We start from the raw sequence: 27,578 nt of genomic DNA on the forward strand, positions 1-27,578 counted from the left end.
CCATAGCGTTCAAACCGAGATCTGAGACTTGTGTTACGTTGGTGTGCTAGAAAACAGTTTTTAGTTTATTTAACTTAGCTATTGCTGCTAAGCGAGCAAGAGAGACAGACAGAAAGAGATCGACAGAACACACACACACATAGATTGGGGCGTCCTCTTTCTCTCTCTCTCTTTCCAATACTCAGATCGCGCTAGCAGTGCTATGTATCAGTGAGCCAAACTTGACAGGGTGACGCATTGCTAGGCCTGAGAATGGCCAGCCCTATATGAACATTGAAATTCGGCGAGCGAGCGAAAGAGAGAGAGAAGGGAAGAAGAAAAAAAATAACGCAAAAGCGAAGTTCACGTCTCCTACCAGACATTGATAATTATAACCAACGGCTGTGTGTCAACTGACGTATCTTCATAGCAACTAAACCGTAATGCAACGAAATATTTATCGGAGTGTATTTAGGCTTCCAAACGACTATGTTAAAAAAAAAAAAAAAAAATGCATGCTGACAAGCAAACACGAGACCGCGTGTTTCAATGGCGGTAGGATACAACTAAGAGAGGAGAGTTCTACGTCTTCCAGCAAGCATCCTGATTGGCCCATCTAGGCTTTCCGGGAACACCCTGCAGAGAGAGGTGCCGTAGCGGCCATGGCCAAATTTAATCCAACACGTTGAGTTGAGTAAAAAATACAAATTCAAAAGCCGATGTGGAAAGGCTCAAGGGTGGTTGCTGCAAATCATGAACTCCTACTTTGATCAGAGCGGCTTTTACAATAGCCAAGGAACGGCCGATCAACCGTATCGTTTTCCGCAAGGTCTTCTTGTGCCGCCGTATCCTCAGCCAAGCGCGGCCAGGTCCGCACACGACTCCGGCTACGCCGACGGCAGCAGTTCGACAGCAGCAGCAGCAGCATCCGCGTGCAAGATCTACTCGGCGGTCAGTGACGCCTCCACTATTTTTAAACCGGAGTGTTTGGCCAAAGAACAGAATGGTTTCAACCAGGCCGTAAAAGAAATGGCGAACTGGCCGTCGGGTTCTCTGACTGGCGTTCGACCGACGACCATCAGCAGCGATCCTATGCGTTCCTTTCCTACTGACAATCCGACAACACCCCGTGTTACCGATGCCTGGACGACATGCTGTCAAAACCCACCCGCAAGTATGGCACAAGCTCCAGCTAACGCCTTCTATCCGTGGATGGCCATAGCAGGTTGGTGTAAGTCGTTTCTTGATGTCCTTCTTTAAATACAGACTTTTTTGATGTCCGTAGAACGATCTATTTTCAGCAAGAGACCCTTTTCTCCTTCCCTGTTTTGTTTCCTCTATCGCTTCTTCTGTGGATCTTTAGCGGTCTCTCTCTTTTAGCAGGCGTTAGGACTGCGTGCCCTCCATTTTTAAATAACGCTCTTATTGCACCCCTAGATCGTAAACTCTCAACAAGGGCCGCTTTGACCTGAATGGCTGTAGTAGTGAAAGCTGCCGGAGTCGACAGAGAGAGTCATTCTACGTCAAAGTTTCGGCACGAGATTTCTGATCGTAAAAACTATTCCACCCTCCCCATAATACCTCCCAAATCTCAGCTGTTACGTGAAGGTAGTTTTGGTTGGGGGGGGGGGAGAGTGTTTTTAAAGCTCTTGTCACTAGCCCATCACAACCCACTTAACAGAGGTTCCGTTGTATCATTTTAATGGAGGCAGTATTTCATCGCTTGTGAAAAGAGGACCACCCCACTTTCCAATTGCACTTGTTTAGTGCTAGGTAGATAATGGTGGTCGAGGGGGGGGGGATAGTGATGGTGTCATGGTTGAGGAAACAATGACATCTATTTAAACTTAAAGATAAAACAAAGAAGTCTTTAATGGCGTAAAAAGTCCATCATAAAACACAGCTAATCCGAATAATTCTAAAGAAATATCCGAATAAACTGAGTAAAGAAATATCCGAATAAACTGAGTAGTTAGTAAGACTTAAAAATTCATATCGTTAAAAATTATATACTCGATGAATTCATCACTCGAAAAAAATACATTTTAAAAAAGTCCAATCCAAAATATTTATTTAAAAGTACATTAAACATATTCTAGTCGAATAAAAATATACCATTTTGTCTATAAAATGATACACGAAATGAATGTATACCAGTAATGGAATGAACTGCATGCCTAGAATATAATGATAATAATTATAATTTAATGTCCCCCCCCCCATCATCTAAAAAATTCTACAGGTTTTACTAATCATAATATTACTCAGATACCATTTCGTCCGCGCTATCAAGAACATAAAGTGTATAAAATCAAGATGAGCTATTTAGGTTTGCTTCTACTGCTGATTATTCACAAATGTATAGTGGAAATCATCTGCTATAAAAAGTATATATATAAATAATATTCCAAGAAATGGGCAGGAGAAATCGAAGTCTAGAAAAATATTGCTCCATTCCGCAAATGAATTTTTTTTTTTTTTAACACCCTTTATGACCAAACTCTTAACCTTACTAATCAACTATGCTTCATATCATATTAGGAAAATCCAAATTTTAAATAAAAAGGTTTAAGATTTGAAATTTGAATTAACTTGAACCAATTATTTATTTTGAATATGTCTCACTGTATTGAAGTTCAAAATAGGAAATAAAATCTATTTTATTTTCCAAGGTTGATTATCAGGTAAAAATCCCGAGATTTTAATCTAAGATTAAATCTTCACATCAGATTAATTTTTTTTTTTGTTTCGAAAGACATTTATCATATGTCTAAATGATGTATTTCGACATATGATAAATAATGATAGATTGGATGATGATATCACAAATAAATTTATTATTATTATTATTATTTGATGTATTCTATGTACTGGATATAATTTTCAATATTACACTTGAATAAATTTCAAAATAAATTATATTGCTATTAATAATACCATTTGAACAACGCAAATTTGTTCGGGAATCAACTGATGTACATGGATAGCAGATGACATAGTTTTGTATTATTTTGTTTCGTACAGATTTGTGTATCATCATTTTAACTAATAAAATCGTGTGTGTGTGTGGTGCGACAGAGTATATAATCTCTCCTAAGAAGTGTACACTCTTCGTATTGCCAAAATAACCACTGATGCTGTCATTTGGCGAATTTTGCTATTATATCGACTTTGTTTACTAGTTAATAAACATATTTCTTGATAGTTAATGGAAGAAGTGTTATTAGAAGGTTATACAAGCAAACAGGACAGAATAATCATAACAACAATCATAATTAAAAGGATACGTTGCATCCTTCTAGTTATGGTTCATATATTCGTGCCAATACACTATATTATGCTTTAATCTCTACTTTATTTAATTTACTTTATTTATTTTATTTAACTCATAAAACAGAGCTTAATTCAAAGATAATACGGAGAACTGAATTCTGTAGCATGATGTGTTTTATCATGCAATATCTAATTTTCTGAATTATATTTTCTGTCACTGTGTAATAGGTAGTAATTTCACATGCTTTGAGTATACTCTGGTTATTGAAAGCTATTATTCATTAGCATAGTGATTTAATTGTTGAAATTTAATTGTTAAAAGCAATGCACAAGGAAGCACACTCAACAATGATATCATCAGACAACAATCATAGATATCTTATTGTTGAGGTAAAGAAATCAACGATTAATTTGAAAACAAAATCGACAACAATAGAAGCACAAATTTTAATAAATTTCTTCAACAATGAAGTTAGTCGACTGACTGCATTCTTCTTATGTTTACCGACACAACCAACAAGAATTTCCATTACTCTTTGTTATTGGCTATCATTGTTGTGTGTATCGTATGATCACAATCTACTGGCTAAGATACAAAAGGTGTTGTTATTTCTTTAATACTGCCACTATATCCGGTTTCTTTTCATTCGGACTTAAAGGTAATTATCGAAGTTAGCGATGCAGAATCATAAGATTACAAGAATTCGGAGATTTGCTTTGTCTGACTTATTGTTCTTGTCTGGCTGTCTGTCTATTGCCACTGAAGTACATCCATTCAGAGCACAGAGAAATAGTATCTTCTGTGTGTCTAAGTGAGTACTATCCATCACCCAAACCTTATCTCTAACCTGCCAAGGCTGTTCTCTCTAGTGGACCAAACAATGTCGATCGTAGCTTGGAATCTCGGCGGGAACTACTACCTAAGTCTGATGGAAACCTGCGCCTCTAAACGTGACGTATTTTCTAAATGGGGGCTCCTTCACTTTTGGCGTTGATTTCGTTTTCGTTTTCCTCCCATCCCCCAAGTTAGAAAGAGTTCTTTATGATTGCACACCCATCTTCTATGATATTCGAAAAAAAGAAAGAAAATGAAAGGTGTGTGTGTGTGTGAGTGCGCGCGCATTCAAAATAGATAAATAAGATAAAACAATCGGCATAAATTATTTAACCCTGGCTTCATCTGGCTGCACTCTTTAGACAACTGAAATAGTAATGGTTTTGTTGACATTTTAAAACTATTCGAGATGTAGATATCTCACTACTTCGTTACATTGTACTAATCCGAAACATTCTTATTCAAATTCGATGTGTTTGAACGAGGTTTACGGTTAGTCTTGTTATCAAGAATGTTAAAACGCTTAAAAAAAAAAAAAACGTTATGTTCTATTATAGAACATAATAATGCAACTTATGTAACCGATGTATAATAATAATTATTGTTATTATCATTATTATTATTATTATTATTATTAAGAATCATTCAATTGTTATATAAAGAATAATTTAAAAGACATCATATAAAGAACGTATGACAATTCATTGTGTGAAAGGCTTATGAATTCGATGCATCAAATTCATCGTTTGGCTTTTATTCATGATCATACCAAAATGTTTAATAATGAGATTAGGTGTGATTTCAAAATCAAAGTTATACACATAAAATTATAAGTTAAAAGTGGATGCCCATATCCATTTGTGAATTAGCTACTTATTAGACTCGATATGGATAAGTTCTTAACGTACTATATCCAGTTATTATACTCGTTTTGTGTGCTTTGAATTGGTTTATTGGTTTTATTTATTAGTAAAATAATTGGAAGTGACCATGCTTTTATTAATTTCATAACTTAAATTGAAATGCTAACTTTAGATTAATATTTCTAAAAAAAAAACAATAACTATTTTATAATGGCATTTAATAACATTTCTAGAAACAACTATTTTAAGAACAAAATGTCTTATAAACTCAACAGTTCTGTTTGTAACATTATACACCAATGGACTATATTCTACTACACAAGAATACGATGTTAACAATGTCTCTCCAAGAATACAATAATACTTACTCTAATTTTTGAACAATGAAAAAATAATGGAATGAGCAAATTCATTGTTGAAAACGCTAAATTATTTGAAGCCAAACAATTTCTTTATGCGCGAAATTTTATAATGTAGTTATATTTAAATAACGTCATAAAACTAACAGTTAAAAACTTACGTTGCATAGCTTGTTTATTCAACTTCATCGCCATATTTTTTGTCCATATTTAACGGATCTTGTTTGCTGCATAACTGACTACAGTTTATTTGATATCTGTCATTGACCACTGATAAATTTTTTAGAGAAAAGATGCGCAAAACGAACAAAGATCAGTTCAACGTGGTATAGTTACCCCGTGGAAAAAAACCACAAGTACATGCTTTCGACAGAGGAGGGAGAATGAAATACGTCACCATACTTGATACAAGTAGAGTTTGTAATTTTTTTTTATTTTTATTTAAAAGCTACGGACACGCAACGAACATTGCTTATGCTGTATTTCTAGCGCAATTTTCTTGATTCAAGGGGAATTTCCAGCCTACCAAGAATTTCTTTTTAATTATTTATATGTCACTTACGTTTATTGTTCTGCTGGGATGTTGTAATTCTCAATAACAAGAAACAGGTGAGGATTTAATTTCTGTATCTTATGCTCTTTTACGGCAAGTATCATTAGGATGGATATTTCTTTATGTTAAGAGTGCTTTGGTCGGCAGGAACATAATATTTGAACTAATGAGTGGACGAGAAATTAAAGATACTGGTAGCGTTGAGTGGGTTTAGGAAAATGCGTTCTTATTATAGGTGGTAAAGAGATAACATCTGCTTTTTCTAAGTATCATTATCGGTTTAACACTGATTATCGGAATTCAGACTTTTATTTTTTTAGAAAGTTGTATGAAGTCGCTTTGCAATTTGAAATTATCTGAAAATTTTTAATTAAATAAAATTGTCATTTGTTCAAAAATCCAGAGTAAGTCGCCAAAATTTATTCCTCTATACTAATTCAATCAATGAAAAGAAATAACGCTAAGGCATCGGATTTTTAGGATGGATCTCCATCCTAATGATACTAAAATTCAAACATTGTGTTGACACCATAGTATAGATTTTGGTTTCATTGCTACAGGGTCAATGGTCTATAAATTCAATGAATTACTGGATAAAAACGAAGCAAATGTACACAAATAAAAACAGTAATTTAATCGGAGGGACAGCCAAAAATAGAAGATATTTTGATTTAGATCCAATAGTCATGACTAAATTAATTTTGACACGCATGCTAGTCCTTCTATATTAAGGAAGATAAGTCGGTATATTGTGGTTGAAACGTGTATTAGAGTTGGGCGAAAAACCTTGAGCTGTCTAAAAAGATTGCTAACAAAACTTAGAGGCTACCATGTTGACACTTATATATCAGAGATTATATCACAGAAATACCCATGACTAATGCTAAGTTCAAATAGAGTCATTGACTACTGTTGTACTCTTTATAAATCGGCTACTGAACTTTTGTCAGAATATTCCTAGTTTGTGGAATTAACGACCACTGCTCATCTGGATACTAAAACCATAATAAAACATTAGTAAAAAAACATCTGTGCTAATGTTTTAAGCCATTATATCACGGACATTTTTCATTATACAGAACCAACACTTCATCTATCTCTTCGGCTGCCAGCCTTGAAAAGAAACTTACCCACACGCGTTGCGATCAAGTTTATTTTCTTTCAAGGCTAATTTCTGCTTCACCTTCTACATATTAAACTAAGTAACCCTCAAAGATCTGTACAATAGTAGGTATGATATCATTGTAAATGTTTCTACATTTACTTCCAAAACTAAATCATGAACACATCCAAGAACGTGTGATCACTAACTTGAGATCGAATTATGTTCTGAAATCTCAATTCTAATGCGCAGTTTGGATCGTTGTGACTTGTGTCTTGTCGAGACTGATAGAATAGATGAAAAATATCTTTTTTTTTTTTTTTTTTTCGTGGATTCTCGAAATATTCTTTCATGGATTCGCGTTTTAAAGTTGCCCAAAATTTTCGTGTTAGAAGAACGTTATTCTAGAAGCGGACTTAACCATCCACACTACAGTAATTAAGTGTTGATTGTATGATTACAATAAAGCATTCCCTTCGTTAAATTTGCATAAAATACATCATTTATTTAATGAGCATCCTACGTCATGGTAGCACAGTACAAGCAAAGAAAGAAGCTAATTGCGAATGTTCCGAAATATTTTCATTAGTCCAATTAATCAAGTATAGTTACCACCCACTTAATAAGGGATCATCGGCACTTCTAATGCAGCTACAGATACGTCTGTCTCCACTGGGGTTTCGCTTCCTGTCTGAATTATGCATTCTACTCATTTGCTACGGAACACACTCACAGTGTAATGAAGCATTCTCTTGTTAATCGCAAACATCGGTTAATACCAACGGAATCTGATCGCAGAATATGTAGAATAGTTTTTCGTGTATAAAAACTTTTTTAAAAGCATTTAATGTAGTTTTATTTTTATTTGTTTTGATCTTTATGTTTAACAACCTGAACATATGGTTGTTGAGTTGGTATCAAACACTAGAGTGGAGCTAATTTCCATAGTACTGTTTAATAAACTTGGATATAGAGTTCTTGGACATAAATGGATAAATTATTGATGTTTTATATATCTAAATGCCGTGGTAATAATTTCGCTTTTGAAGCATGAGCTGATGTAGACCTTAATAAAGAATTGAAATGATTATAGATAAAAAACCAAAAAATAATAAAAGTATATTTTAGAATTTAAAATATAAAATAAAATGAAACAAAATATTAAATATTAAAGGTATAATAGATTTATTTAAAATGTAAAGTTATTTCCTGAAAACAATATAAAACACCATATAAGTTAAATAATAAAGTCCATTATTTAGGAAAGAAAAAATGCTTCTTTCAAAGTTTTGGATTGATCATATGTCATGTTTATATGTAAACTGCAATCAAGGCTCGTGTATTTCTATTTAAATTGTATGATTTTAAACAGAGCAGAAACTAATTCTGAGCATTACTAAAATGCGTATATATATTCACTAAGGTGACCTTCGAAGTGTGGTTTTAATTTTTCAACAGACCACAGGAAAGTTATCTCTCAATGGCAAAAAATACATTAGGAAAAAAGAAAACTCACTTATTGGAAACAAAAAAAGAGGATGCAAAGTTCCCTATGGTACTAACGTAGAGTACTAACATGTCTACCTTACATTAGCTCTCTGTCATGTGACATAATTCATGTTGGTGACTGCACACTACAGCTACCTATGTTAGGAGTGGACGGTCAATCTAGGCCCCTAGAAATCAATAACCCATTTCGAGCAGCATCTGGTCGAAGGAAAATGAAATTTCGCCTTCCGCGTGCAATTCCATTTGGATCAGATTTGATCGGTAAAGTGATCATTTCAACCCCAAGAGATCCACTGGCGTGAGATCTGGTATTGGTCTCTCTCTTTCGTCCTGGTGGTAACACACACACACACACACACACACACACACACACACACACACACACACACACACACACACACACACACACACACATTCAAGAGGATAATATCACAGACAGGGAGCTGAGAATCTAAATATATACTAGGTACAGGAAGGCCCTCCTACATTTTAAAAGGCAATGCAGGATGTTTTATATATTAAGATAAAAAATAGCTTATTGATCCTAAAAATGAACTTCTAGAGAGCTTTATATGGATCGGGTGAAGAATTTTTTCCTCGAAAGCGTATTTTATAAGAATTTTTCTCTTTAAATTAGTCTTTAGAAGTCAGAGAGAAATGATCCAGACAGCGCGGATCAAATAACTTAAACCATACAAGTTATCATCTTCGACAGAGTTTTATAGCTAAGAATAAAATGCCAATTTATTGCTGAAGTAGAAGTTAATATAGCGGTTATAAACAATTCTAAGTATCATTGCATGTGAAGTATATAAAATACATTTCATATTTTCTATCAATTTATGAAATCAAAAATGATTTTAAATGGTTCTTTTTCGCAAAGAATGGTGGAGGGGGTGGAGGTATTACAAATCACGTACATGTCAGTTACAGCAAACAATCAGACTGATAACGTAGAATAGATTTATTATTTTTTAAATGAATGTATTCATATCCTTAATGAATTTTATTAAAGAAAATGTGCAGAATTTACTCCCAATAAATGGTCAATGACTATCTTAATTTCAGATTATTAAATAAAATATAAATAATATACTATTTTTAGTTACTTTGCTACCCCAAATCACTTATTTGAATAACCTTTTTATTTTTCATATAATACATTTTAAATTAAATTTTATGGATATAGAAGCCAAAAAGGCTGACCGTGAGATGCAGTGATCAATATTTCGAGGGTAATGGATGGCAATGCTTGGCTGTTGCTGTTACCCTTTTGCCATGATCAGGGCTTTAATAGCTCAATAACACCTTATATAAAAGCATTCTTGCTTCGCCCCTTTAAGCAAGTCCTTATAAGGACTATAAGGAAAGAAGCCAAAAAGGATTATTGGAAAAAAAAAAAAAAAACTCAAATGGAACATCCCAGTTCTTTTTAGGACTTCCAGGGTAGCGGATGGCAATGCTGTAGCCAATGAAGTTTTAACTGAGGCTCGGCTATTGCAGCTTAACCAGCTACGACTAGAGCTTTTAGCTCAATAACACCCCATCCACACAGATTTTGTTCATTCAGATGACGGGATAAAGAGTCAAGGACTCAGTCCATCGCCGAGTTCTTTTTACAACTTTAGAAGCCAAAAAGAAATAATTTCCTGGCATGTTGGGATTTTTCCAAATGAAAATACAGTCTTACGAGTTGAAAAATATTAAAATTATGAATGGGAGAATAGACTTTTACAGTATTAAATAACATAAAAAAATTGTTTATATCATAATTAGAATTTTTTAAGCCTCAGAAGAGACTTAAAAAATTTGAAATATTGAAAGATTTTTTTTCCCTTTTTTTTTTTTTTTTTTTTCCCGCCACCAATTAACTGCTTGGAGGAACAACACTACTCTTCGGTTGGAAAGACCAAAGTTTAAATTATGTTTAAATTAATTTCTAGGATCTCTTAACTGATGAGTTTAGCCTCTCGGACGAGGATGTTTTTTTTTTTCTCTGCAATTTGGAAATACAAGTGGAAGACATAACACGTTCGTTTCATGGTTTTAGCAGCCATATTTTTAATTAAATAACAATTACACACAGACGCTGCTGGTCCCAACACATGTGATAGAAAACTACTCAAAAACATACGCCTAACATCACAATAATGTGTCTATTATGATTCTTATCCTGATTAACGCTAAAGAAAAGAGGTCCCTTTTAGTTCATTACGTATATAATATAAACTACTTAAAAGTGAGGCGCAGAATTAAATCCACTGCTTAAACAACAGCTATTTTTATCAATAAGTCACTACGATGCTTCTAGGAAATCAAGTGATTCGATTCTTGATAAGCACGTCATTCTTAGCATATGAAGTATCCTCTGAGAAAAATTCCATTTATTCAGTAACATATTTTTTAATTAAAAATACGTGCAATGTTTTCTATCAATTTATGAAATCAAAAAGGATTTTTAAGAGTATTCTTAACAATGAAAAAGCGTATAAATCACGCGTATGTAATTTAAACAAACTGGTGAAACAGAATGGATTATTTGAAAAGTAATCACATTCCTAATGAATTTTATTAAAAGAAACCGATGCATTATATTACGATATTTTAAAAAGGTGCCATAGCACTTACTCTCTTTGAGTAACTGGTTCATTTCAATTTAAGATTATTTTAATTATTATAATTTTAAATAAAATAATATTGAAAAAAATTATAAATAATATGCTATTCTCAAATATTTTTATATAAAAAATGTAGCTTCTTTCAATAAACCTTTTTATTTTTAATATAATACTTTTATAACAATTAATATAATGTTACTGATTTGATTTGAGAGTAAGATCGATTGTATTTTACCTCTTTAGATTATTTTTAAATGCTTGAGTATTCTTAGCATAAAAAGAATCTTGTTCTTTAAATCTCATTATTTTTTTCTTTGGAGAAAAGTTCTGAATACAAGATCACAGAAAATAAAGAAACAACCAAAAAATATAAGATAAATACTTGGAAAGTTAGACATTTAGTTGCACACTGCTATAACTCCCCTGCACAGTAAAAACTACTCAAGAACATATTCCAAACATCGCAATAATGTGTCTATTAGCTTTTAAATGCCTAAACTTAATAAATAAATAAATTTTATGCTAATTGATATTCAGAACAGATATCTTATTTAATGTTTCAACTACTTCTGATTGCTGATTAACGCTAAAGAGAAAAAAAAAGTCCCTTTCAGCTCATAATAATTATATAAGTCAAATACTTGGAAAATTAGACACTTATAGAATTAACCCGCTTCTTAAACAACAACTATTCATATCAATAAGTCATTACGGCATACTTCTAAGAATCAAAATATTAGATTTGTAGATGCATATCATTCTGAGCATAAAAAGTATCCTTCTGAGAATATTCAACAACACATTTTCAAAAATATATATTTATTTATTATAAAAGGATTATTCATAATTCAGACCGAGTTCTATAACATTAAAAGCTTAAACTCAATAGCCATGTTAAATAAGATCTGTTGTATTTCACTCGTTCTCCACATTATTTCCAACTGTTGGCATGTTCTTAATATATATATATATATATATATATATATATATATGGGAATAAATTTTTAAATACTAAGAATAGTGATCCAAGTTTAACCACCTTTACAATGAGTTGCCCTGGTGTTGTACCATCTTTAGACTTGAACTTTGTTTCAGGCGCAAACTTAATTGTTTGCATACTTGGGATTAGGAGCTAAAATGACCAAGCATATAAAATTGCTTGGTTATCCTAATATACAATATACCCAAGTTAAAAATTTATTCCCATCAATATCTCCTCCAGAGATTTTTATTAAAACTTAATACACCTTGTTGCAACTTATATAGGTAAAGTTGATAAGGCTTTGTATTACTAAAACCTTGGTATTTAGGGTCTAGCTACTCACTGAGGAGACCTCAAAAAAGGTCGAAACCGGTCTGGGTAGTGACCCCACCCATAATGCATTGCAGTATACATCTTCTAGTGAGATGTGCTTTACATTATGGGAAAATACTAAGAATAGTGATCAAAGCTTTAACCACCTTTACAATGAGTTGCCCTGGTGTTGTACCATCTTTAGACTTGAACTTTGTTTCAGGCGCAAACTTAATTGTTTGCATACTTGGGATTAGGAGCTAAAATGACCAAGCATATAAAATTGCTTGGTTATCCTAATATATATATATATATATATATATATATATATATATATATATATATATATATATATATATAGTTGACAGATGATATAATAAGATCATTCATTGCTCTTTAAATCTATTTTTTTTTCTTTTGAGAACAGTTCTGACACATTTTCAAAAAAAAAAAAAAAAAAAAACCATCATAGAAAATAAAGAAACAACCAAACAGTCACAAATTCAAGGCGATTTGAATTTAAGAGATAAAACTAAAAAAGAAAAACTAAACAATCCATTTAACCAAGTCATAAATAATTTAAAATAGTGAAACTTATTAACATTATTAATAACGGTAATGTACTCGAGATGTTTTCTAGCTTTTTCTGCAATTACTATCAATCACATACTAAGAGAATAAAAGCCTCTTTAGCATTTCTTAATAACGGTTCATTTTCATAGGTATTTTTTCTGGGAAAACTCCCATGTTACTCCTCTCAAAAACTATTATTTTTACGGCTATTTTGCCTGCTTTTGTTTAGGAGTGCCCCTTTTTAATGTCATCGAATTTTTTCTCAAGAATTTTTAGGGCATTGCAGATGTATTTTAGAGACAAAGATATGTAGCATAATAGAAGAAAATTCGCACATACCTTTTCTTGGATGTTGTTGCCTGTCTTCTTTCTGCGGTGTGCATACTTCTGCTGATATGGTGTTGAAAGGGGGGGGGCGCTTAGGCAATGTGGGAGAATTAAAAATAAATATAAATATAAATTAAAATATAAAAAAAAAACGGTTTTTTTTAAATTAAAATCTTCCACATTGCCTAAGCCCTCCTACCTTCAACACCATAACAGCAGAAGTATGCACACCGCAGAAAGAAGACAGGCAACAAAATCCAAGAAAAGGTATGTGCGAATTTTCTTCTATTATGCTACATATCTTTGTCTCTAAAATACATCTGCAATGCCCTAAGAATTCTTGAGTAAAAAGCCAATGACATTAAAAAGGAGCACTCCTAAACAAAAGTTAGAAAAATAACAGTTCATTTTCATCTTCATTATAATTTTCCTCTATACTTCCAGATCAAAATTTAGCACTCGCGTTTTTCTTTCTTTATTATTATTATTATTTTTTTTTTTTTGTGAAATGTGTAACTGGTCAGAATTCTATTCTTAAGACATCAATTATCCTGAAGCATTTGGTGCTGCTTAATAATAGGGGGAAAAAAGATCTAGAGAGTTTCATCTCCAAGATAAGTTATCCAGAAGATTCTCATCTTCTACGAGTCATCTAATATGAGAATTAAATCAACTAATATAATTATATGGCGTATTATATATGGCGTAGAAGAATGCAATGGAATTAATGTTTAATTTTAAAACTAATAAATATAGCAATAGACTCTTAAGAAAAAGATATTTTTATGAATTCTGTTGCTATATTATATGCTAAATATTCTTATTTTCTATTGAATTTTCCAGTGTTTATCTAGGATTTCTTATTTGTGGATGAGAGAGAACTGTAGCAACATCTTCCTGATTTTTTTCTTGTATTTTCTACTATTAGAATTTAATGCGATTTTAATTAAGAATATTCTATTCTATTGTATGTCATTCTTCATAGAAATTTTGAAAGTAGCTGCGTTGCTTATTTCTTCTACAACTGTTCAGATCAAGTTAGCATAGTTTAGCCGAACATGAATCGCTTAATCAACGAAAAGTATGTTTACTTTTCGATGTGTATGATTAAGATAACTTAATAACAGTTATAACTCCTTTATGTTCAGATGCTGAATTCTCGAGATGAAGAGAACGTTTTTTAAAATAGCATAAGTAATAAAATATAAAATGTTTTTGTTCTACAGGATCGTTCTTGATTGTGATTATATGTGCAATCCAAAAACAAAAAATCTTATAAGAGTGCGTTGGTTATGTATAGTCTAATTTCTCTGATCGTGACTTTTTGACTAGCATGATTTAGTTTTGTTACTATGACATTTATAAAGAATTGTTCTGCTAACAGAACAAAGATTAAAATGCAATACTTATTACATATGCATGTAATAAGTATTGCATTTTAATCTTTGTTCTGTTAGCAGAACAATTCTTTATAAATGTCATAGTAACAATTTTGAATTTGTGAGTAAAACCATTTTTCTGTCACTGTACATACTATACATTGCAAGAGGCAATTCCTACCAAACTTCAAATTCTATTTGACTATAAAATTTCGCCTTTCTCGTCCAAAATGTATTTCTTTCTGAGAACAACTAACTTTTGCATCATATCACGTTTACGTTAGTGTTATGACAAAAGAAATATATATATACAAATCCTTAGTTATTGTAACCGATATATTACGCAAGTCAAACGAAACTGAAAATACAGAAAAAATGCAATTATCTGATAATGGTATGCATAATTTAATAACTGAAAAAGTGATTGAGAGCATCTGTTTGTTTGTACGGTAACAAGAGCATTTTTCTTCTTTATTCAAGTGAGTGGAATATACTATTCGATAAATATTAAACATACTAATCAGATTTCCTTAGCAGAAACTCAACTTTTCATATTAAATCTTATTAGGTTATTTCCCCTTACCTCGATTTTATTCAAAAGTCTTTGAACTATTTTAGATTCTGCCATTCGCCTTCCGCCATGTTGTTTCTTCTGTCGGATATCCTGCTTGGAGCAGACGCTGGAGATTCTGTGAACAACACACCGAACTTGTAAGATAACCGAACTACTAACGAATATAAACAGTGGAAAGGCGTGGTGCGCTATGTGTGTGCTGATTCCGAACCATTTTTCTATGCGGGAATAATATTAAAAGATCAGGCCATTGCAATGATGAAGTGAAAAGTTTATGATAATGAGCTGCCATGGCTCCACAAGTGACGTCAGAGATCATTAGAAAAGGGCAATGGGTGATTCCCCAATAATCAGTAAGTACGTTGCTTCCAAAGTGGTTTATAGTCACCAAGCCCCTAACATTGCTTGCCTAGAGCCCACTGTTGTAAAAGATTGTAATGGAGGCACAATTCGTCCGAAGAATACATTTTATTGTAGAAACGTATGAAATAACTTTCCCCCTTTAACTGAAACTAATATAAATGGATATAACATTATGCAACATAATGTTAGATAATTTGAATTCTTGCATCTTAAAATGCATTGACTTCTTTTAAATGCTCTCTCTTTCATTTTAAAAGCTTATTTGTTATAAAGTTTGATTTTAAAAGCTACTTTTTGTTTTAAAAGCTACTTTTTGTTTTAAAAGTTCTACGCTTTGAGTTTCACAAGTCGTATGTTTAACTGTAAATATTCAGTACACATAATATCAACTCATATTTATTCATTAGTTACTTGTAATGATAATATGAAAACAGTATTCATTTTACCATGAAATTTAGTATTATCGTTTGAAATTTAGTATGTAATATTTTGGTAGAAAGGCAGCTGAGAATACGTATCTATAAAAATAATATAAAATGAATTTTATAAACCTTGTTGTTAAGACACAAAATTTCTGCTGTTTTTAATTCTAATATTTGTCTAATGATAAAAGTACAGCTATCAAAATAGTATTATAAATATTAGATTCATCGCAAGTCTTATTTTTTTTAAATGTATATAAATATTAGGTAATAGTATTACTTATTTCAACCGTTATGTTGAAGACTTCCCTGCAAAACATTAAACCTTATATTATATTATATTATATATTATATTATATAATATATAATATAATATAATATATATTATATATTATATAATATATATAATATAATATTTATTATATAATATAATATAATAATATTCATTGAAACAGTTCTATTACATTTGCATTCGTATTTACAAATGGACAATAACAACAGTAATCTATCCGTTGTGTGAAAAAATCACTTGCTTAATGTTCTACTTGTAATATTAACACATTACTAAAGTTAAGGTGTGAAAGAGATTTTACTAAAAAATTATATAAAGAAAAAAATAAAGAAAAATTATATAAAAAACATAAATTTCACTAACATTTCTAAATTGTTTTTAACTGAAAGAATTTTAGTTTGAGTTAATAGGTTACAATTTTACATTTATGAATGGGAATAATAATATTAACTTGAATCATTGACATCGAAACATTACATAAAGAGTAGGTATAATAATATTAGCATGTAATCCTTACCGGATTACTCAATAATAGCTACAGCAAGTCTTCTAATTTTTTTTCCCTTCATAATTGTGTCGTTTGCGTCATTGTCGGTCTTGATGTCTCTCTGCAAATGATATAAATGGCATATTAACAGATTAAGAGGACCGATAATAGCTTGCTGCCAAACAATTGAAAAACGTATATTATTACATGCCGCTAATACACTCATTTCATTTAATGAATATTCAGAAAGCTTTACTGAATCATTTCTCAGAAATATTCTGGTGATGGCGCGCAGAAGAATTAATTTTGACTTAAATTCTTAAGAACGTAAACAATTCTCCCGTCGAACGATTGCTGAAATTATCGTTTTAAATAATTCACATGGATTTTATATTGCGTAGCAAATATGACTTAAGAAAATTAATTTTACATTAAACAAAACATTGGGTAATATCACAAACTAATTAAAAAGCTTATATTTGACTATAAAATATGGCTGGATCTATAATATTCTCTATTTTTTTTATCTTAACCATGCAAAATTAAATTGTCTGGGTTCTATATTTTTAACTTCTTCTTTTTAACTTTGCTGTCATGAAATACTGCACTATACTGTATATAGTAGCAGATCATGTTTTATACAGTGTTATAATATGTAGCTGTAAATATGAGCATTGTCTCTTTTGTCTTGGCTTCATTAACAGGGAGCGCGTGCATTTAAACAGAGGTTTCATCATGGAAAGCTGAAAAGAAAATGGAAGAAGAAAGATTAATTACTAATAATGTATAATATCTATCATATAAAATTAAAATGCATCATAAATATCAAATCATCTTTGGAATCGTGATTATCTTGGTAATGAAAGTATGAAATTATTTTACTACTGTATAGTATAAAATAATATAATATAATAATATATAAAAATGCATCATAAATATCAAATCTTTAGAATCGTGATAATCTTTGTAATTATAACATAATATAATATAATATTTATAATGTATTTATAAACTAAGTTTTATTTAAAATATACAAATCGGAGAAATATATAGGTGTATGAAAAAATAGCCATTTTTATTTTTTTGAATAGCAGTTTAATGTGTAAAAGCAATTAAATTTGAATAATATATTTTTTGTCATAAAAAAGTATAGAATAATTAATGTAACACTAGTCATGGCGGTGATAATATTGTCATTGATATCAGAGTGATGAACTTACGCACATATCAAAAACTGCCAGTTTCTTTTAAGGCGAGAATTGATTTTGTCTACTTCTGAATGTTCAATAGTTATGATTACTTTTAGTCCCAATGAATTATATATTATTATAAGAGTAACATTAAAATATTTTTAATTTACTATTTTAATACCGGTATTTTATGAACGAATCTTTTATACAGTGTAAGAGAATTTTTGTATAAAAATCTTTTATATAGCATATAAGAAAGTGCACATGCTCTATAAGAAAAAGAATTTAATTTATTCTACTATTTTAAAGATTTTTTTGTTATATTATTAACAGAAAATAGGCCTATGCTTAACATAACTGAACAAATGAAAATGATTAGATTCAATGTTAGTTTTGTGTGAACATTTGAATGATGGGTGTTTACAGACATGAATGATGTCTGTTTAAAAATATTACTCAATTCACAAGTAAAAGTAATGCTCTATGCTAGAAAGTGTACACTGCTTTGTTTAAATCACATGCAGCAATTTCAAATATTAAACGTGATTAAAATAAAAAATAAATAAAGTTAAGAAATCTGAATTCGAATAGTGTTTTTGTTTTTATTTCACTAAAATTTTCAAAGCTGATTTTTCTAATCGCGAAATGCATTGCGTCTATTTTGATTAATATTTTTGTCATAAATTAAATAGTATAGTTGTTCTACGTAGTAAGTACTTTACTTGTCTTTGTCAAATATGTAGGCAGAATAAAATTATAGCCTACATAGTATATAAATTTGTATTTATAACGTAATATAATGTAATGTATTTATAAACTAAGTTTTATTGAAAATATAATGTGTAAGAGATTTATAACACTGTATAACACTAAATCCAACAGATTTAGCGTAATGCTAAATCCGTTGCTTTCTATTCAATTTAGTTTGATCAGAATGATTCTGATCTAAAAAATCTAAATGTACTAAGGCTAAGCCATTTCTCTTAATTTTCTCTCAAATCCTATTCTGAAATTTTCTACGCCATTCGTATTTCAAATCTCAGAGTTTCTGCTAGTATGATGCCATTCTAAATATCCTTCAAGATATTCAGAATTCAAAATTTTATCCCAGTTTTAAAAGATTAAAACTTATCTTTACTAATAACTTTTGACAATGCACATCAGGACACGAATTACAGAACAAAATCGATGTTATCTAAAATCTAAAAATGAATTTAATATATTTTAAATAAGAAAAAAAAATAAAGGTGCGTTAAATATTATCGCTAACTTTTTGAAAATTTCTGAAATTTCTTCCGAGACACAAATTAGTTATATTTTTATAATTACAATAAAATAGAATTTGTTTATATTTTATATAAATTTGTTTTATGGCAAAGCTATGCGTAATCTTTACCTAAAAAGAAACTAAAGACGAAAGACATTTCCCAGCAATATGAGGTACAGAAATAACACTGATACATAACATTTTTATGAATTATTAACATAGCAATACGTTTAATATGTTAAACCTTCATAGAATTATAAAAATGCTCTTTTTTTTTTAACTTATTGTTTGTGCATTTCCTCGTGTTCGCATATGATTTGAATTTCTTTTAGTTATTAAAGAAAAATAATCTTCTGAATGAGCCAAAAAAGCACACTTTTTTATTGTTTGCTGTTAGCAAGACATTGTCCATCTTTTACCATAATGTGACACTAGCGCTTAGATTTCGTAGTAGTCTAGTGACGTCATTTATAGTTGCGTAGCAATCAACTCAGCAGGCATGGAGGACTAGCTCCTCCCTCCGTCTGGAAGAGTCAAAAACTCATTAAATGTGTTTCATAAATAGTTTCTCTTCATTTAACAAGAGCCATTATTTGGAAACTTTTGTGTTGTTTCCAGGTTGTGTCTGGCATACGTAACGTTAAAATGTAGGAAGATTAGCTAATCTGCTGTATCAAAAGTTATAGTAATCTGCAATGAATGTAATTCCCAAACAGAGATGGGTCAATGTAAGGTCAAATTGTTGTCTGAAAGACAGCTACGCCCTCACTGTTTCAAATGCCAATATAACTTAGGGAAGCACCTAGTCTCATTTTTTATGTGGCAACTCTAAATTGCAATGTGTTACTTCTGAATGGCTTCCAGTGGAACCGATTTTAAAGACACTCACTTCCATAGATCAGTCTAAAAATCTAAACACATTTCTTTTCTTTCTTCCCCCCCCCTAACACTTTTTTTTTTCAGGCTTAGAAGATTACTTTCAAAAATAAATAAGAAAAGAAAACTTATCCAGCACGTGCAGCTATCAATCAGCCTTTCCCTATATTTCCCTAATAAGTATCGCAATTCTACCTGTATATTCTCTTATGTCTTCGCGTGAGTGTTCTCCGGCTAGTTTGTCTATTTAGATCAGAGAAAAATCAAATTCTGGACGGAAGGACAAAATTCTGCAACCTCCATGTACCTCCATGTGAGACTGCCGATTTGAGTCATTTGAAAAAGTCCTTATAAATATTCCTTACATGTGGGATTTGAATCTTGGTCTTTTGATTAGAATATACTACAAAATAGCCTATAAGAAAATATTTAAAATAAAATTAAAGATTTGATTTCTCTTTTAAAAACTAGTTTTAAAGTATTTTATTTGCATAAAATGAAAGTTAACAGATATACCTTATTTTTTTATTTATTCTTACTGTAGCCAATGAAGTTCTAACTGAGGCTCGGCCATTGCTGTTGCCCTCTTGCCATGATCAGAGCTTTAATAGCTCAATAACACTTTATCCCTACACTGTCCTGTACAGATAACGGGGAAGATGAAAAGCATTCTTGCTTCGCCCCTTTAAGCCAGTCCTTATAAGAACTATAAGGTAGTTATACACCTCCTGACGGTATATCGCTGATAACTTTTGAAATTCGGTGCATTGATGGTAATATTTGCCTGTAAGAAACAAACAAAAGCGACCTGAAAATAAAACAGAATAAATTTAACAGAAATACACTACCGGGATGAAAAAAATTTCGCTTTTGAATAAAACATTATTTTTTTAAAAAAATCAAAATTTTGAAATTCCAGGAGAATATTTGATTGAGAAATAGTATAATAAATTATTATTATTATTATTATTATTATTATTATTATTATTCAAGACATTATCTTTTAGAATATAGGACGTTGGTCACTGATAAACTTCCATTGGATTTTTGTACTTAAAAGAAAATCATTTAGGCGTCAAAAATTTGTTATTATTATAAATCTTTCGTTCCGTTATTATGAATTCCAGATATACATAATGTCGGATGAGATAAGAGTGGATAGCATATTTTTCCTTGTGATTCTTTTATTGCTTTTCAAAAATTTTCATGCTAAGCTTTTAAAAATGTATAACCGGAAAGCTATTCTGTGGATTGTGAACTTCCCTTATGAAGAAATCTGTTAAAATGATGCAACAATTGATAATTAATCCACTTATAATCTAGTTATTATGTTGTATTAATTGCGGTGCAATTTATTTACAAGAAAACTTCAAAAAATACGACATTCAGTTCTGTTTCTAGATATAAAGAATTTTTAACTGAATAATAACTAAATGTCCATATATAAATGCAGTACGTAGACATTATCAAAACCTTGTATGCATTCACTAAAGATAAATAAAATTACTATTAATTAAGAAGCAAATGTCTTTCTTTAACGTTTGGTCCTTGACGCAAGTATTTATAACAAGGCTTTTATAGCTTGCTTTTCTTGTTCCTAAACAAGTCATAAACTTCTTCGAACAGGTAGTAAATATTCTAATCAGATACGCCTCGTGTTTGATGACTGTTTTACGATTATATCTCCATGCCCTGACACCATCCAACTCAGACAAATAGAATGATTGACTATTTCGTACCTTTTGAAGATAGAGGCAGAAAAGGAATACTTAAACGACAGAAAAAAGCGAACAGACCTTAGATATCAGGTGTGCTTTCAGATCGAACTGCGCTCGGAGAAACAAAATAAACTAAAGAGAATGAAAAATTACATTTTTGATGTTGAAAGATTTGCATGGAATTCCATAGCTGAAATTATTCGCATACTTTTCCATTTATCGTTTTATTTTACGCGAATTTATTCAACATTAGGTGTGTGTGGGGGGGGGATCGTACTTCGTCAGCTAAATGAGTTCTTTATGAATGTTCACTGAGAGTTAAATTTTAGATGAAATAATAGGAATATTTTCTAAAAATTAAAATCAATATTTATTCTAATTTTCTTCTTCCAATCGCTTCTTTCTTCACCTTTCTAGTTGACATTATTTTATTTTTAATAGCTTAAACTATGAAATGAAAATGTTGGAAAAAGTAAATGAAAAAAAAAAAAAACTCCACAGAATTTTTTTGCACTTCATCTCCAGAAAGTTCGGCATATTTCAATATTTTTATAAGTATTAGTTCTTGGGTTTTATTCTTTAACTTCAAAACATCATAATCGTATTATCTTTGTTTAATAACGACAAGTTTAGATCGTTCTAAGATATACAGTAAATATCTACTTACAAGGAACAATGAGGTGTCTACTGTTTCTAGGTGTTTTTACCAAAAAAAAAAAAATTCCAAGTCCCTGATTCAGATTGAAAATATATCGAAATAGTTATAAGTAATTTTTGAGGAAGAAAAATTATGAGCGTAATTCTTTCCTTATATGATCGTAATAATAAATAAGCTAAATTACTACAAGTAAATTCTCGAGTAAGGAGAACACTGTGATTGTGAAATCGAAGAGAGATGGCGATCTTGTCTCAATGCGTAAACTCTTTATTTGTAATTCCATTTTTTTCCTGAATAGTTATGCAACTGAAGGGTTTTCCATTTGATCTCAAAATCATAAATCGGAAAAAAAAACAAAGAAAATATTGTGTTCACTCTCGTAAATGAAAGAACTCTCCAAGAAAGAAGAAATAATGGTGCGATCATCAGTTATTAGAAGACAGAGTTAAGAGTTGTCATTACAATATTAAAATAATTACGATCCATCATCATTTTGAAGAAAACGATGATATAGAAGAAAATGTAAAATGGCCTTCTTAAAGACAGGAGAACTGAAATGGCTTATCTCAAGGAACCGAAATTTTATAACAGGTTGTTACAAGTAATATCACCTAAGTAATAACATGCGGACAGCTTATGGCATCTTAAAATTAAGAGAATGGTAATCTAAATCTTATATGAGATCTCAATATTATGAGATGCTTGACAATGAAATAAGAATTGATATGGAAACCGAGCAAAAAGCTGATTTCTAAGATGGGACAACAAATGTGTTTACGGCACGTGATCTTTACTTTACTGTAATCTTTAAAACTGCACTTCTATCGCTTATTTCAAGTTTAAAAAAATCTGAGGATAATTTCTGTTTTGTAAACCTCTCGAAATAATTTATTAGTGTAGCAAGGTGAAAACACAAATAGGAGATTAAGACGAAAAGTATATAAAATGCAGTTACTTAAGTTATCGGTGAGTTAGGGTTCTGTATTCAACGATAAACATCTAGAAACCTGATTATGACTTTCATGCCTTCCTCTAAGATAACGAGATCTGAAAAGTTCAATAACAGATATATCGAAAGCTCAAAAGAGATCAAGAATTTCAAACATGCCTCTGTGTTTGTTGACTGTGTCGCAAATAGAATTTCTCCTTACTATAGAAACAATCACTGATTTCTAATGAAAAAGTTCCTTATTACTCCACAGATGCTATCCACATTTGTGACTACAGATAGCTTTGGATAGCTTTATTCTTTCAGCCTATAGTACATTAGTACTCTGGCTAAGAGTTAGATAAACATTCCACCCACTCATTGTGTTATAAAATATTAATCTTGTATTATTTCGCTTTATCCTGTCCTAACATCTACTCACTGTGAATTCCCTAAAAATTCGTGATTCTGTTCAGAAGAGATTAGTTAATTAACACCTTTGTTTGGGTCATTACCCGGTCTGGGTAGTGACCGGGTAATGATAATGCATAGCAGACATGTATGACGCTATGCATTATCTTCCCATAATGCATAGCGTCATACATGTCTGCAAAGAGATGTGCTTTGCATTATGGAGAATACTAAGGAAAGTGATCAGAACTTACTCCACCTTTGCCACGAGTTTCCCCTGTCCTGAAAGGTTGCTTACGCTTGGATCCGCCAAAACTTTTATAGTTTCTATATACACGAAACTCTTGTAGTTTCTATATTTCGGCTTTGAAATAATGTTAGATTCAATATCCACTTAATTCGTATAAATACCTTTGTTTATCCTGTGTTATTTCGCTTTATCCTGTAACATACTAAAGTTTCCTGTACACATTTTTGTAAATACTCCCGTAGTTATTGTTTTATGGTTAACATTTTTTTTAAAGTTGTTCTTCTCCCCCACCTCTCTCTCTGTGTGTGTCTATCTGTCTGTTTTTTTCATCCCCTTTCTGTTCTTCACACAGTTTTTCTTAACGCTAAAATAGTTCTCTCAGACAACTATTTGAAGAAAGGTTGCGCCAAAAAATACCGCAAATAATAATCTGCACTTGGTGAAATCTGAAATAAGTTTGTTCTACGTTTTACTTCTTTATCAATTCATAAAAGATATTCATGTATCCTATCTATAATTTGCACGATACATAAAAGAGTAATTCTAGAAAATTAAGGAAAAACTTGATTTTCTGAGCAGTTGCAAAATTCATAGTAGATTCTTTTCTGTGGAGGGGAATTTAAAAGAAAAAAACTCTTTAAAACAGAAAACATATGATAGTGAAGATATTTTGCTAAAGGAGGAAGACATCTTGAAGCGGCTCTTCAAAAAAGATGGTTGATCATCGTCTGTGTTAGCAGTCTCGGGATGCTGCAAGTTTGTGACAAAAACTAGCAATTTCCATGCTCCAGTTATTCCAATGCGTTCCGTGAATAAAAATTTCTGAGGAGATTGTAAATCCCTTTACCTGAGGCTCATTCAACTGATAGCATCAATTATAAAGCATACTTTTCTCTTCATATAATGCACTTGCGCGATCAGGTGTAGTTAAACTATTTAGTAACGAATAACTCATGTTGAGTAGTTTTAACCCTAAACGCTTCTATAAATCTGAGTTTTCATGATTCAAATATTCAATTTCAAAATAGAGAATCACTTTTTAATCACTCTTCATATCGTCATAATATATATAGTGCCATCTAAATGCAGATAGATAGATAGATTAGGAATTTGGGTAACAACTTAAGACATTTCATTTTTTGAAAACCTACATGTCGCGACATTGATAGAAAAAAAATGCCAATCTGAACTACCAGACTGCTCGCTTACGTAATTATTACTTTCATCTATCTGTTTTACTCAACACTTCGTAATCCTTTTATAGAACAAAGAAACTAAAACAGAATCATTCACTTGTATTATCTCCGGGCTTTGCACAGATGTTTATGACTGAATAGTAACGACATCGTCTATGTGACTACAAAAACTAGCACATTGAGAGACCTGGTTTAAGCGATATGCATTGCTTTATCTTTCTTTACCACTAATTATATAAAATAGAAACATGTTTCAGTGCGCCAGATCAGTATGAACGTCAGATGTGTTCTATAGATATAAAACTGTTTAATAAGAATAGTTTATTGGCTAAAGATTGTTTTTTTAAATCAAAATATACTTCATTAGGAAGACAGTTTGATAAGATAATCAAAATATCTTCATCCAGAACAGTGGATTTTAAAAGAAAAATATATAGATAAGAGGCTGAAACGAATTATGGATAATTATGATGATCACGAAGGTTAACTTTTAGTTAGTGTTTCTCGGACTGTGGGCTCTGATTTTCTATCATAATACTAATATATTATACTTGACACGTCTTCAGAGTGCAGTCATTAGCGAAGATATCCCGTGGTTGCAAAGACTATATAGTCTTCATAGGGAGGAAACCGAATCCGTCTTGAACAAGAAGAATATTTACAGGCTTTCATCTTTCATTAGCCGGTTTTGTACGTAGGCAGGATTTTCTCTTTGCAAAACAAACCTATGCCAAAGAATACACAGTGACAGACATAGCAGACTACAGAAATTACTTTTAGCGCGCTCTTGGCAACAATTAGGTTTATGAATGCAAAGTTTGCCTGGTTCGTAACAGACCTTTGATCTTAATATGGAAACGAAGATGGAATTTTGCCAAGAAATTATATTATTTGAATCTATATTGAACTCTACATAAACAAACATTTCATATGAAGTATCTTCATGAAGTTGTAGCAGCGTCTACAACTACTGGCTATTTCTATAGACAGCTTACCACACTACAAAAGGGTAATGTGCACTTTGTATGGTGTATGTGTGTGTGTGTGTGTGTGTGTGTGTGTGTGTGTGTGTGTGAATACATACACTTGCAGGTTACAGATATGTGTCGAAGTAATGGAAATAATGTTAAGAAAATAAGGATTTTAGAGTGCCGATGTACAGTAGGGTCAATATTCATATTAAAATCAATTACTGCTCTACTACTACTACTAACAATAATAATAATAAACACGTTTTTATTATCGACTATGAAATGAATTTTAATAAAATAAATACAGTTCGAAATAATTTCCGATATACCAAATCATTTTCTCCAATAAATCAATCAGTACAGACTTACCTAAATAATAATGCATGTTTCTGTGTCGTTTACTGCAACTTCGATCAGTATTAGTACATTTATGTTTGTCAAGGTGTAGATGAGCAGTGTTATCAATGTAAGCCAGTGTTTCTTTATACTTCTTATGTTTGTGTGTATGATAGTGAAGTCGGTATTGGTGGAAATGTTGTCTGTCCATTTCTTTAAAGAGTCAAAGACCTTGAAGTTTATATTGTCTGACTGGATATGTTCGCCTAAATTTGAGATCTCCATGATATGGTTTTTAAAGTAATTTTAAATCTTGTTCTTAAGGATGTGGAGAGTTAATGTTTTATATTGGTAGGCTATGTAGGTCGGATTCTCTTGCAATTATATAAACTTGAGTGTTTTCATTCTGTCTCATAAATATCAGTGTGTGATATTCCATAAATATCAATATCAACAACAATAATAATAGTAATAATAATTGTATGCAAAAAATATGGCTTTTTTACTTCTGATAACTGGTGGCAGCATAAAATAGAGATAGTATTGGAAAACGAAACAGCAAAAATTCTCTGGGACTTTCGAATACAAACTGATCGGCATTTAGAACACAATAGACCTGACATCACAATTATCGAACATCGACAAGTTTGGATAATCGATATCGCAGTACCGAGTGATAACAACAAAGAACTGGAAAAAATTACTAAATATCGAGATCTGGCAATCGAAGTTGGCCGACTGGCTTAAACACACCAAAGTCATTCCAATAGTTATCGGTGCATTTGGTGCAACTTCAAAGAAGCTATCCAACTATTTACAGCAATTAAAAATCAATGAAGTGACCCCATATGACTACAAAAAACAGCATTACTTGGAACAGTCCATATTTTACGACGCTACCTGACAGACTATTCTTAGATTCTTGGGTAGAATCTGAATTGTTCTGTATCACCAGTCAAATTTTTATTTATATGA

General features: G+C 31.3%; 1 protein-coding gene across 2 annotated transcripts in view; it reads left to right on the forward strand.

Moving 5' to 3' along the window:
- The first annotated feature begins 479 nt into the window (after positions 1–479).
- The window catches only part of LOC150099006 (homeotic protein ultrabithorax-like), a 47,187-nt gene continuing 20,088 nt past the window's right edge, over positions 480–27,578 (forward strand). Inside the window, exon 1 of one of the 2 annotated variants that reach the window (XM_090404729.1) lies at positions 480–1,210. In XM_090404729.1, coding sequence (XP_090260855.1) covers positions 733–1,210 — 478 coding nt within the window. In that variant the 5' untranslated portion in view covers positions 480–732. The remainder of the gene's footprint in view (positions 1,211–27,578) is intronic. The other variant, XM_090404731.1, reaches the window with a different exon arrangement.

Source organism: Typopeltis vanoorti, chromosome 15 (genome assembly GCF_054136105.1).
Source record: "Typopeltis vanoorti isolate ZY-2024b chromosome 15, IOZ_Tvanoo_1.0, whole genome shotgun sequence".
In the NCBI taxonomy this organism is placed as follows: Eukaryota; Metazoa; Arthropoda; class Arachnida; order Uropygi; family Thelyphonidae; genus Typopeltis; species Typopeltis vanoorti.